The 14,006-nt window shown below is 46.2% G+C and overlaps 1 protein-coding gene and 1 long non-coding RNA gene across 2 annotated transcripts in view; one reads left to right on the top strand and one right to left on the bottom strand.

The window, feature by feature from the left end:
• LOC130107159 (uncharacterized) overlaps positions 1 to 11,513 on the bottom strand; it is a 14,416-nt gene extending 2,903 nt beyond the window's left edge. Inside the window, exon 1 of the long non-coding RNA XR_008809801.1 lies at positions 11,412 to 11,513. This is a non-coding gene — a long non-coding RNA (uncharacterized LOC130107159). The remainder of the gene's footprint in view (positions 1 to 11,411) is intronic.
• Positions 1 to 12,831, top strand: part of slc16a1a (solute carrier family 16 member 1a) — a 17,453-nt gene extending 4,622 nt beyond the window's left edge. Inside the window, exons 3-6 of the mRNA XM_056273601.1 lie at positions 3,643 to 3,916; positions 8,718 to 8,861; positions 9,087 to 9,860; positions 11,371 to 12,831. Coding sequence (XP_056129576.1) covers positions 3,700 to 3,916; positions 8,718 to 8,861; positions 9,087 to 9,860; positions 11,371 to 11,606 — 1,371 coding nt within the window. The 5' untranslated portion in view covers positions 3,643 to 3,699 and the 3' untranslated portion in view covers positions 11,607 to 12,831. The remainder of the gene's footprint in view (positions 1 to 3,642; positions 3,917 to 8,717; positions 8,862 to 9,086; positions 9,861 to 11,370) is intronic.
• The last annotated feature ends 1,175 nt before the right edge of the window (positions 12,832 to 14,006 follow it).

Here is a 14,006-nt window from a genome sequence, read left to right as displayed (position 1 = left end):
TTGTGTAAATTACAGTACAACGCAAACATAAAGCCTCCATCTTCCGAGTGTTCTACCCATAATGCTGCAAGCAAACTGCAACAGCTGTGCAGGAGACGTCGTCTGACAACCCCCGACTGGTCCACTGAATATTTTGCGCAACCGTCCATTTCCGTCAGTTGCTCATCTGAAGCGTGACAGTGCGTCACAATCGACCCGCAGACGTCCTTGAAACATCATCAACACTTGGAATGAAGTGTGTTTGTGTTGCAGGCGTAGGTCATGGGATTATAGCACACTTGACTGTCCGACTGGTTATGTTCGGCTGGAGGCATCAGCAAATTAATTTGCACAGAGAGACTTCCCCGTGCATAGGAGCGTAATCACAGCGTCGAACCTGTGACAAAATCCTCTTAATGTGCCTGACGCTTCGCTGAAAAAACAAACAGAATGGGGTTTTTTTTTCGCTACCGCTGCCGCTTAAACTGCGGTGGGATGGGGGGGGGGGGTAAGTGGCACATTTACAACCCTACAGCAGCAGGTTTAAATCCCAGCTCAATAACAAAAGTTCTTTAACACATTAAATATTCACAACTCGCGGCCCACAGCTGCCTTATCCAGCAGCTTCTCGCCGCACTGAGCCGATACCTCAGCCAGATCAAGTCCTCTTCAGCTCGAAAATGCAAACGCTTTAAATCAGGGAGAGGCAACGTGGTCCAGAAAGGTCCGGTGCGGGTGCTGGTCTTTGTTCCAACCAAGCAGTTACACACCTGATTCTATTAGTCAGCCAATAGTCTTTGCTAAGGACCTTGAATTGTAGACTCAGGGGCGTAACTCCTTGGTTGGAACAAAGACCTGCACCCACACCGGACCTCTCTGGACCACGTTGCCCGTCCCTGCTTTAAATCATCACCCGCTCCACACGGTGCAGCCCCGAGCTGTCGCGGCGTCCGTTATTTCTGTTCGTGGTCTGATCGATGCGCTCTCCGGATGTCCTCCCCTGGGTAGACAATACAGTAGGCCGTGAGACTCTGCAGGCCGACCCCGATTCATCACCTACAACATCACACTTTAGGAGTTCAGGGGGGGGGGGTCTATAAAAAAGATGCAGGGGGCCTCTTCAGATCATGGGGAAATCCAAGAAATGGCTTTCTGGGGATTACTTGACTTCGGGATGGATTTAGGAGATCCTTTCGGCCAGCTCTGACGTCTTCAGAAGAAGACGGACGGCTCGGCGTGTTATAGGGCGGACGTAATGACCAACTGCTCTGTAACATTTCAGTCCCGCTTTCACTGTCTTAGTGGACGGGCTAACGGGACGGAAACACCGGGGCCTGCGATGTCAAGGGGCCTATGCAGCCGATGACGCGGCACGGTGGCCCAGTGGCTAGCACTTGCCTCACAGCAAGAAGGTCCCGGGTTCGAACCCCAGGCCGTCCCAGGTCCTTTCTGTGTAGAGTTGGCACGTCCTCCCCGTGTCTGCGTGGGTTTCCTCCGGGTGCTCCGGTTTCCCCCACCATCAAGAAGACATGCATGTTAGGGTTAATACTCCTGCCTGCGCCCCTGAGCAAGGCAATGGAAAGAAGAACTGGAGTTGGTCCCCGGGCGCTGCAGCTGCCCGCTGCTCCTGTACAGTAGGACGGGTTAAATGCAATGACAAATAATAACGTGTCTTCTTCCTAAACATCACAGATTAATCACAGCACAGAAAGCTCTGGAACTCTGTCATCTGACGCTCATACAGCTCAGGAGCCATAGCCGTCTTCAGCATGGACGTTGTGTGTGTGTACCTACATTAAGGGGGGGGGGCTACAGTACAGTACAGTACTGTTAATCTGTAATAGTTCTATGTAAGATTGGGGTGTTTACTTTAACTGATGAATACACCTTTTCCATAAAGAGATGCAGTTAAATATTGTGTTAACATGAGGCTGTATGAAACCCTTCTCTAGGGGGGAAGATTAAATATATCTACGGAACAGATCATTTCCAACTAAAATATTATCAGTACAAGAATGTAACTGCACAGTAGTAGCAGTAGTAGTAGTAGTAGTAATGCTAGTGGTAATTGTAATCGTAGTAGCAGTAGTAGTAGTGCTAGTGGTAATAGTAATACTAGTAATCATAGTAGTGGTAGTATTAGTAGTGCTAGTGGTAATAGTAATACTAGTAATCATAGTAGTAGTAGTAGTGCTAGTGGTAATAGTAATAATACTAGTAATCATAGTAGTGCTAGTGGTAATAGTAATACTAATAATCATAGTAGTGGTAGTATTAGTAGTGCTAGTGGTAATAGTAATACTAGTAATCATAGTAGTGGTAGTAGTGGTGCTAGTGGTAATAGTAATACTAGTAGTCATAGTAGTGGTAGTATTAGTAGTGCTAGTGGTAATAGTAATACTAGTAGTCATAGTAGTGGTAGTATTAGTAGTGCTAGTGGTAATAGTAATACTAGTAGTCATAGTAGTGGTAGTATTAGTAGTGCTAGTGGTAATAGTAATACTAGTAGTCATAGTAGTGGTAGTAGTAGTGCTAGTGGTAATAGTAATACTAATAATCATAGTAGTGGTAGTGCTAGTGGTAATAGTAATACTAGTAATCATAGTAGTGCTAGTGGTAATAGTAATACTAGTAATCATAGTAGTGGTAGTAGTAGCAGTGCTAGTGGTAATAGTAATACTAGTAATCATAGTAGTGGTAGTAGTAGTAGTGCTAGTGGTAATAGTAATACTAGTAATCGTAGTAGTGGTGCTAGTGGTAATAGTAATACTAGTAATCATAGTAGTGGTAGTAATAGTAGTGCTAGTGGTAATAGTAATACTAGTAATGATAGTAGTGGTAGTAATAGTAGCGCTAGTGGTAATAGTAATACTAGTAATCATAGTAGTGGTAGTAGTAGTAGTAGTGCTAGTGGTAATAGTAATACTAGTAATCATAGTAGTGGTAGTAGTGGTGCTAGTGGTAATAGTAATACTAGTAGTCATAGTAGTGGTAGTATTAGTAGTGCTAGTGGTAATAGTAATACTAGTAGTCATAGTAGTGGTAGTAGTAGCGCTAGTGGTAATAGTAATACTAGTAATCATAGTAGTGGTAGTAGTAGTAGTAGTGCTAGTGGTAATAGTAATACTAGTAATCATAGTAGTGGTAGTAGTGGTGCTAGTGGTAATAGTAATACTAGTAGTCATAGTAGTGGTAGTATTAGTAGTGCTAGTGGTAATAGTAATACTAGTAGTCATAGTAGTGGTAGTAGTAGTGCTAGTGGTAATAGTAATACTAGTAATCATAGTAGTGGTAGTAGTAGTAGTGCTAGTGGTAATAGTAATACTAGTAATCATAGTAGTGGTAGTATTAGTAGTGCTAGTGGTAATAGTAATACTAGTAATCATAGTAGTGGTAGTAGTAGTAGTGCTAGTGGTAATAGTAATACTAGTAATCATAGTAGTGCTAGTAGTAGTGCTGGAAAGGAAGGAGATGAGTCCAGGAAGCTCCAGGATTTTCATGTTGTGAAGTCTGGAACGGCAGCGAGTCATTGTCCGAAGGTGTGCCGGCTCAGGAAACGTGAACAGCGGGTCTCGATGGGCCTCAAACAAAACGTGTCCCTGGATTACAAGGGGGAGACCGCCTGTTTCTCACCGTTTGCTCTGCTCTCTCCTCATCCAACAGGCCTCCACATCAGCGCGGCGCGTGCAAACAGGAGGGGGAATCCGGCCAGCGGAAAACATGCCGCCTGCCATCGGTGGTCCTCAGGGCTACACCCCACCCGAGGGCGGCTGGGGGTGGGTGGTGGTGGTCGGGGCCTTCATCTCCATCGGCTTCTCGTACGCCTTCCCCAAATCCATTACGGTCTTCTTCAAAGAGATCGAGGTCATCTTCAACGTGACCAGCAGCCAGGTGTCGTGGATCTCTTCCATCATGCTGGCCGTCATGTACGCTGGAGGTGAGCCACGGCGCCGACACGCTCATGTCGCTTTACAGATGGGGCCATGGCACCTGAGCCAGCTCAGAGTGCTGTTTGCTAGTCCTGATCACTGAAGGTATTTGTGCTCGGACTAGCCTGAGATAGTAGATCAAATCCTCCTGAGCGACATGTTTCCTCTGATTGGTACACTTCCTGTTTCCTCTGATTGGTACACTTCCCGTAAGCACAGCAGCTTCCTGTTTCCTGCATGCACACCGCCAGGTAAACCCACTCTTACCTAGTTCAAGATATTGCAAGCAAAGTGTTCTTTCCCCACTGGCGAATGGTTTTGCTTGTTTCAAGAAAGTGAACCTGGGGCGTCCGGGTAGCGTGGCGGCCTATTCCGTTGCCCACCAACACGGGGATCGCCGGTTCGAATCCCCGTGTTACCTCCGGCTTGGTCGGGCGTCCCTACAGACACAATTGGCCGTGTCTGCAGGTGGGAAGCCAGATGTGGGTATGTGTCCTGGTTGCTGCGCTAGCGCCTCCTCTGGTCAGTCGGGGCGCCTGTTCCGGGGGGGACTGGGGGGAATAGCGTGATCCTCCCACGCGCTACGTCCCCCTTGGTGAAACGCCTCACTGTCAGGTGAAAAGAAGCAGCTGGTGACTCCACATGTCGGAGGAGGCATGTGGTAGTCTGCAGCCCTCCCGGATCAGGTGAGGGGGTGGAGCAGCGACCGGGCCGGCTCGGAAGAGTGGGGTAATTGGCCAGATATAATTGGGGAGAAAAAGGGAGGGGGGGAGCCAAAAAAACAAAAAAGAAAGTGAACTTGTGTCATGATAATAGCACTTTTTTCTGAAAAAAAGTCAAATGAAGCTTTTTAAGATTTCTTTTCCTGTTAAGTGAAAATTCCTTATTAAAATTCTTAATAATCATCATCATCATCATCATTACATTTATATAGCGCTTTTCTAGACACCCAAAGCGCTTCACGTTGAAGGAGGAAAGTCACTTCAGCTCCTGTAATTATGAAGCGAGTGCAAGAAAATATGACCAGCAACATCCTAAACACAAGCACCCCGAGACCACAAACCTCCACCAGCTCGCCTTTTCCAAAATTTATGAGGTGAGGCAAATGGAGTCTGCTGTCCCTCTGTGGACGAGCTGTGTGCAGCGGCATCTGACTCAGGGGTACGTGAGGGGGTTTTGGCACGGCGTGTCCGTTACAACAGATGGATGTCGTCCTCTCTGTGACACACGAGGATGAGGGCGAAAGGTCGACGGCGGGCTTCTTCTGGTTCCTTTACCAACGAGATGAACGCCGGGTGATGTCAGTGTGCTCCATCCAGGCAGGCGTTTTGGGGGGGGGGGGGTGATGATGGTGATGGCACACTTTTTGTCTGCATGACACTCAGGCAAGGTTCAGAGGAGCTCTGCCTGTCCCTCAACAAAGACACGAGGGCTCTGTCAGCTCCCATCGCCAACAAGTTCAGGACCAGGGGCGCCATTCTTAATGTCACAAGGCTGTAGGAAACTGCTTTCGTAAAGAGGATCGGTATAACACGGCCACCATGGCTGTGTTTCCATACTATTCCATACCATGTCTGTGTTTCCATACTGTTCCATACCATGGCTGTGTTTCCATACTGTTCCATACCATGGCTGTGTTTCCATACTGTTCCATACCATGGCTGTGTTTCCATACTATGTATGGAAACCATGGCTGTGTTTCCATACTATTCCATACCATGGCTGTGTTTCCATACTATGTATGGAAACCATGGCTGTGTTTCCATACTATTGCATACCATGGCTGTGTTTTCCATACTGTTCCATAACATGGCTGTGTTTCCATACTATGTATGGAAACCATGGTTGTGTTTCCATACTGTTCCGTACCATGGCTGTGTTTCCATACTGTTCCATACCATGGCTGTGTTTCCATAACCATGGCTGTGTTTCCATACTGTTCCATACCATGGTTGTGTTTCCATACTGTTCCATACCATGGCTGTGTTTCCATACTGTTCCATACCATGGCTGTGTTTCCATCCTATGTATAGAAACTATGGCTCCTTGTAGTAAAAGGTCAACATGATCTCCGTGGTGGCACAATTACGTGCTGGCACCACGGAAACCATGCCAGTGGAAAGTCAATTAGGATCCTTTGTCATTTTGTCCTTTGTTAGGGTTAGGGTTTCTAGAGAACAAAAAATCATAACTAAGGCACTATAAGGTCGTGGTCATTTCACGTATTTCTGTGAGATCAGGCTGTAAAAAGTATTTCCTCTAAACTTTCAGTGTGTAACTTATATATTTATCTATCCATCTTTGCCAAAAGTCTCTTAGTTGAGCACATGAATCCATGTGGACTAGTGTGTGTGTGTGTGTGTGTGTGTGTGAGCGGCTCAGAGCCGCCATGGTGTAGGGATCGCTAGGCCAATATGAGTCCTCTCCTACTTGATATGATTATAGTTCATTTTATTTTAGTCTGGTTTATTCTATGAAGGATTTGTGCATTGTGTGCTGTGTCTGCTGCAAAGTCAGATATGGGAGCTGTCGGACTGAAGAGTTGTTGGAATAAGGAGCAGAGGTGAGTAAAAAAAGGATGCCTTGTCCTGAAAGTGAGCTAAGCCTTCATAATCCTACTATGTAAATGCCATGTCCCCCTCACGAGAATCAATGCTGCTTACTGTTTACGCTCAGCCCTTACAAAACAAGGAGGACCCGGGTCTACCGCGCCATCAGACGCAGTGCCGGCTAGAGCTACGTGGGTCACACCGATTCTCTGATCTGTCGTCTTAGCCTTTCTCTCTTTAAAACAATGTGGTGTTTGTTATTTTAGTCCTGGATCCGTCCGCGGTACCACATGACGACTTCAAGACTGTGCAGGCTTAACCTCCGACCTTTCCTTCTTCTAATTACCGGAGAACGCCAGTGAGTTTTACACCCTTGAAAAAGAGTCAGTACCCCTCTTTCCATTGAATAGTGCCAACACAGTCATGCTTTTGGTTATTAATGGACATAAGCTTGACAAATGAAAGGAAAGACCTGAATGATTGACCCCTACAGTGAGGGGGTCCGGTTGTGGGCTGGGCATTTTCCTGGCGTGGTTTGGGTCCACTTGTCCTCTTAGAGGCTTAGAGGGAAGGGTCACTACAAATCAATATAAAGTTATTCCGAGTGGTCACCTTTATCCAATGATGAGACGTCTCTATCCTGATGGGAGGGGTCTCTTCCAGGATGACAATGCCCCCATCCACAGGGCACGAGGGGTCCCTGAATGGTTTGATGATGAGCATGAAAATGATGTAAATCATCTGCTATGGCCTTCACAGTCACCAGATCTCAACCCAGTTGAACACCTATGGGAGATGTTGGACCGATGTGTTAGACGGCGCTCTCCACCATCGTCATCATCAAAACCCCAGATGAGGGACTATCTTCTGGGAGAATGGTGTCCACCCCTCCGGTAGAGTTCAGAGTCTTGTAGATTCTATGACATGGAGCACTGACGATGTTCTGGAGGCTCGTGGTGGACCAACGCCTCACCAAGACACTTTACGTTGGTTTTTCCTTCAATTTGTCACCCGTCAGCGGATGTCCCCTCGTCTCACTGCAGAACTTGTACTTCAAAGGTGGAAAGAAATACTAAAGTATAAGAAATTTCAGTTATGCCACAGCCTGAGTAGGTCCTTGTTCCTGAGCTCATCTTCCAGAGAAGTTCATTACTCACCCACTGCTGTCTACGTTTCATGCAGTGTTTGAATCATTACATTCATAACATTATGCATTGGTTTGGTATCCAGCCTTTCTATCCTGAGCAAGTCTCCCCTGCACGGCGGACGGAAAGAACTCATAGTTAGTTTGGAGCCCGTCTGCATTTCAAACTAAAACCCTTTGTCTCAGCCCGTGCTGGCAAATGAGTCTGGACAACCCCTAAACAAAAACTGTCAGATTCCATTTAGCTTCATTGGGCAGCACAGAGATTTGGCAGCGAGGCAGAGGCATCTTCCACATGGATCCTCATTCCCATCCTGGTCCGTTATTATTAGCCATGGAAAGAGATGGCGTTCTGCCACCTGAACCCTTCCCTCTGTTTAAGGTGTGTGTTTACAAATCATCGTGATTTTATCAGCAGAGGTTGGATCCAAGGTACAAGCAAGATGATTTGATGTTTGCTGGTTTGCTGCCACATTCACTCTGTGTAGGCGTGTGTAACGCGGCCATATAACAAAGAACAGGAAGTCGTTGAAAGAACAGATGGTTAAGCCCTCAATTGCTGTTGTTCTACTGATCACTACTATAATGACAAACACACACACACCAAACAGGTCTGACAAAGGGGTATAATGAGTGGTTGTTTTAAAAGCGCTTAGGGTCTCATTAAGGAGAATCTACCTGCCTATTGATTTCTGTCTAAAACTTGTGAATTTTGGAACCACAATACACGATTCTTCTATTGCTATCTTCATGTTTCATGACAAATTGCATTATTAATGGTATGAGAGCATATCTGCTGCAGTGCAGCATTGACAAAATTGATTGCAGAAGTTGTATGAAGTCACCGGAGCTGTGGCGCTGATGCCCTCTGGTGGTCAAGTGAGGAATTGTGCCGTGACAGTTGAAACTGATTCTGCTCCTGTTTACTGGACTGATTCAACTTTCTGATTTTTCTTACCTGGATTATTGAGCACGCATAAAGACGTTTCTGTTTTTTTGTTTATATATATATATATCTACCTTTCACCATGCACTGTGTGTGTGTGTGTGTGTGTGTGTGTGTGTGTGTGTGTGTGTGTGTGTGTGTGTGTGTGTGTGTGGTTTTACACTCCTCAGGACCCATCAGCAGCATACTGGTTAACAAATATGGGAGTCGTCCTGTTATGATGCTGGGGGGATGCTTATCCGGATCAGGCCTCATCGCCGCCTCTTTCTGCAACTCAGTTGAAGCCCTGTACTTCTGTATCGGGGTGGTGGGAGGTATCTAATTTTGACTCGACTATTGTCACGCACCTCTGTAATTTCTTATTAAACTCTAACACCATCTAATTTTTTTGTTTTCAGGACTGAGAAATACTCAATCTCAACTTTGTTATGCCAACATGGGAATAAAACAATCTATTCCTAAACCCGAACCATATCTGACGGATAAAACTGTAAACTGGCTTCCATCAATTGCTAACTTTTTATCTTTATTTTTCACAGGTTTGGGGTTAGCGTTCAATCTCAACCCTTCCCTCACGATGATCGGGAAATACTTCTACAAGAGGCGTCCCATAGCTAATGGAATTGCCATGGCCGGCAGCCCAGTCTTTCTCTCCACCCTGGCCCCTCTCAACAGCTGGTTCTTTGACCAGTTCGGCTGGAGGGGGAGTTTTCTGATCCTGGGGGGGTTGCTCCTAAATTGTTGTGTCGCGGGTTCTCTCATGCGACCCATCGGACCGAAAGCCCAACCCGTAGCCGAAAGCACAGAGAGGAAGACCGTGTCACAAACCATCAACAGCTTCATTGACCTGTCCCTGTTTAAGCACCGTGGCTTTTTGCTCTATCTCATGGGCAACGTCATCATGTTCTTTGGCCTCTTCGCTCCACTAGTGTTCCTTAGCAATTATGCCAAGAGTAAGGACATCTCGAAGGAGAAGGCTGCTTTTCTGCTGTCCGTGCTGGCCTTCATCGACATGTTTGCACGGCCGTCCATGGGCCTTGTGGCCAACACAAAGTGGGTCCGGCCACGAATACAATACTTTTTCGCGGCCTCGGTGCTGTACAACGGCGTGTGCCATGTTCTGGCCCCGTTATCACAGGACTATGTTGGCTTCGTGGTCTACGCCTGTTTCTTTGGTTTTGCGTTTGGCTGGCTGAGCTCCGTGCTGTTTGAGACTTTGATGGACCTGGTGGGAGCGCAGCGCTTCTCCAGTGCAGTCGGACTGGTCACAATAGTGGAGTGCGGCCCTGTGCTTCTGGGGCCCCCGTTACTTGGTGAGTGAACGAGCAGTGAACACAAAAGTGCGTCCCCGCAGTGTTGGCAAGTAGCGTTGCCACAAGTGCCGCTACTTTACTACTTTAACTACATTTCTCAGTAGCTGCAAAGTTCTAAACTCAAATTCCAAACAGCAATGTAATGTTTGCTTGGCAATCTCAACTATCCAAGCTATTGTAAACTACTAATAAGACACGTTAGCCCCTAGCTAACGGGTCTGACCCTTTAGCCGAGCGGTTAGTGATGTCGCCTTGTGGTGCAGTACACCTCGTATCGAATCCCGCACCGGGCAAGAACATAACCGGTTACATTATTGTAGAGGAGCTCAATCAGGAGTCGTGACAACTTTCTCTTTCGGCTACACAACGTGCACCATTTATTCCTTCCACCATTACAACAACCACAAAAAAACCCGCGCAGCGTAAGTGTGTCACTGTAAACACGAACCGAGAAAACAGCAGCTGTAAACAAACGTTCCTACTGGCTCAATAAGGGGAATTGTGTATCCCTATAACCACTACACAACACTAGCCCACTTTTTTCCGGGATTTCTTCTTTTCTATTGCCACTTACAACAAAAATGAATCAAGAGCGCCCCTCAATGGATAAAATCTACTCCTACTTTCGGCTGCTGCCGTTAGGGGTCGCCACAGCCCGTAATGGATAAAAATCAAACATCAAATTACAACAAAAGAAGCGCCACGTGCCGTCATAAACGTCACAGTGGCTTTTCGGTAGCGCCGCTGTTTTATTGCTCAGGTAGCGCGGCAGCGTCCGCACGAGCTTCACTTCCCCCCAAACAGCTCTGAAACTCGGTCGCAGCGGAGCCTAAAATAACGCTCAGTACGTAACGTCACCGCCGTACACGGACCTGTTTTTTTTTTATCATTATTTTTATTCAAACGATAAATTTACAATAAGTGGCAAACGTTACAATTGAAAACCTTTCATCCTCCAGAATGAAGAAAAAACGTGCAGACACCGCAAGAGATGTAAGAAACGTACGCAAACCATGTGTAGCGAACAAGCGCTTCCGCGTGGTGGTGACGTCACGCACCAATCCTCGAACGGATGCCTGCGACTCGTCTGCTGCAGGGGAACAGACACGCTCGCGCGCCGCCGCCCCCCCCCCCTCTCACGCGCACGCACAGATGACACGCTCACACCTGTTTTTTGTTGTTGTGTGAAGCACGTGTTTTTGTTTTGTTTTTTCCAAATTGCCTTCGGAGCAGGGGGAGCGGAGAGCACAGCTTATCGTTTGATAAAACACTTGAACTGAACACGTTTTGCTCGCCTGTCTGTTTGACGGACAGTTTTATTGATCACTGAGATAGCATCGACTTGGAATGAAGTTGGTTCAATATAAGAAAAAAAAATAGCCTCGACGTAGTAAACTGCTGTCGGCATGTTGCTGTAGCTCACCACTGACTTCATATATCAATCTGTTTGTGTCGCTGAGTGTTCACGTTGGAAAAGGTGTTTAACAATAAGCTCTTTTCGCCTTCGCAGGAAAGTTCAAAGATGTCTACAACGATTACAAGTACACCTACCAGGGCTGTGGCATCGTCCTTATTGTTGCCAGCGTGTTCCTGTTCCTCGGGATGGGACTTAACTACCGACTACTGGGCAAAGAGAAAAAGGAGGAAGAGAAGAGGGTCAAGGCGGAAGGAGGAGAAGAGGAGTCGAATTTGGACAACGCTGCCAAAGAGGTGGCCGGGACAAGGATGTTGGAGGAGAACGTCTAAGTCCCCTGCTCCAGCTGAAGTCGCACTTTTTGCTGTTCATTCAATTGTTCCCAGAGCAGCAATGCGCGGCTGATATACAACTGTACAGCAACTTTCAGCAAAACAGACGTGAATCCTTCCTGTCAATACTGTATTGTGAAGCAGTGTTGGGTGTGGACGACTGGTTATGACTTGGAACCGGTTCCAAATTAAAAAAAAAAAAAAACACACAAAAAAACAGGTATTTGTGCAGAAATGTGAGTTTCGAAGCTGCTTATCCGGCTGTGAGAACGTTCCATAAACACGTGTACCCAACAGCTGTGACGTCACGCGGCGTCTTCCTCGCTGGTCACGTCATGCGTCGACGCAGCAGGCGGACCGTTTAAGACGCGACTAACGTGCGGCTCTGAGCTTTACTAGATAAAAACGGCAACGCGGCAGTAGGATCATTTCATGCAAGGGAGGGGGGGTGTAACGGGTGCCGATTGATGGCAGAAGAGGTGATCAGATGCCCCGTGTTTTAATCTGAAAACGTTCCGGTTCGTAACTTTAAATAACAAAAGAAAGACATTATAGATTGTACCGGAATAACGGCAGCCGACAGGCACACGAACAGGAAGTTGTTCACGACTGAGGAACACTCGCTCACGTTCTGCTCTTAGAGGGTCACTCTGCCATCTATTGGTCGTTATCGCCATCTAGAGGCAAGGAGTGAAATGAATTTACACCACTGGAGCTTGTATTTCTTGGCTGTACATATTGAAGGCAACTTAGAATAAAAATAATAAACGGACGAGGAAACAAAGAATGAAAACTGTATGGGAGGAAGGGGGGGGCCTAGGAATAGCAGACTTAATATTAAAATATTGATCTTATAAACCTGGCGCCCGCCGCAGAAGCGTCAAAACACCATGGTAAAATATTACCTGCAGCATAGTGCAAACTGGAGAGAATGCCCCGTTTTCACTTGCTCTCCCAATTCAAGTCGTCACAACAACCCAGATACAGCTAGAACTAGCAGTTTTAGTGACTCACACTATGGTACAACAATATACAAGCCATTTTTATATGGCGAGTTAGATATACATAGTCTATATTTCCGTTACATGTCAGTGAATGTTCTCATTCATCCAGGTCATGGTTATCCAAAGGAGCTGAATCAAGTGCAACTGGACTTCCAAGTCCAGTTGCACTTGATTCAGCTCCTTTGGATATATTTCCGTTAGATATAAGTTCACCTCCTCCAGTTCCCCAGAGAGAGAGCTCCCGGTAGGGAAACTCCAGTCACCATTGCAAATGAATGGACAGATGAGCCTGGAGAGTGACAGGAAGTTCCCGAGCGGTGACAAGCTGTCTCGTGAAGGGGTTACATTCCTTTTAACCATTGAGTTGCCTTCACTGGCAAATTACATTATCAATATCCTTCTATTTACATGATATTAATTTACATCCTGCTATTGCTTATGTATTGTGCTGTATTCTATGATGGTAAAATTGGAATTAGGATTCTGAGGGGTGGTAATATCTATGTGTACTAATTTGAGTTTAATGTTGCAGGGAGAGGACCACGGTCCTAAAACTCAAATACTATGCTGAGATACTGGTTTTTGTTTTTGAAACTTTTTTTTCAAGCTAGCCTAGAAATCAGAACCCGGATTCAGTAAGCAGAATCAGAAGATAAAATCCAAATGATACCCAATCCTATTGTTATCCAACATTAGCATCGCCATTCATAGACTCGCATCCAATTCAACCATCTGCCATGCTAGGGGCTTTTTTTTCTGAGAGAGACAACAAATGTTTTTTACGGTTTATGAACTTCATCATGAGGTTTATTGTACTTTGTGTGCAACTTTAATGCTCTCATATACACACACGCGTTCTCTTTCTCAGTGGACTGGGACTTTTACTTGCAGGGGCTATGGGGGTGCCAGACTGCGTACTGGGAATGCAGGGGATCATGGTGAGTGTGGGAGTCACTTTCAACCCAGGAGTTAAATGACGCAGACTGGCCCACTCAAGGGAGGGAGGGGCGGTGTGGTGTACTATTGGGGGGGGGGGGTTACTAGGCACTGAAAAATGCATCCCTATACTTGATGCTGCTGTCATGCCGCTGATCGTGTTGTAAGACTTCAAACCAACAAAAATAAACCATTTCAATTTCTGAGACAATAACCTTGAATCACATTTGGAGTCTGTGTGGTCTGTGAACACTGAGAATGTCCTGCCAAATGAAGATGGTCTACCTTAAACATGAGGACTTGTGGCAGCGGCTGCTGATCTCTGTGGCGTTGTTTATCATCCCACCAGTAGACCAGGAGGTAAGAAATCAGAATCTCTTTCTCCGCTCAACATGAGCACAAATGCTTCTGTGTGATCTTTAGTCTCTGTTTCACCTGTTTGAAAATAATTAACCATGAT

The sequence above is a fragment of the Lampris incognitus genome, chromosome 2 (assembly GCF_029633865.1).
Source record: "Lampris incognitus isolate fLamInc1 chromosome 2, fLamInc1.hap2, whole genome shotgun sequence".
NCBI classification, from domain to species: domain Eukaryota; kingdom Metazoa; phylum Chordata; class Actinopteri; order Lampriformes; family Lampridae; genus Lampris; species Lampris incognitus.
This window is presented reverse-complemented; position numbering and strand designations above follow the sequence as displayed.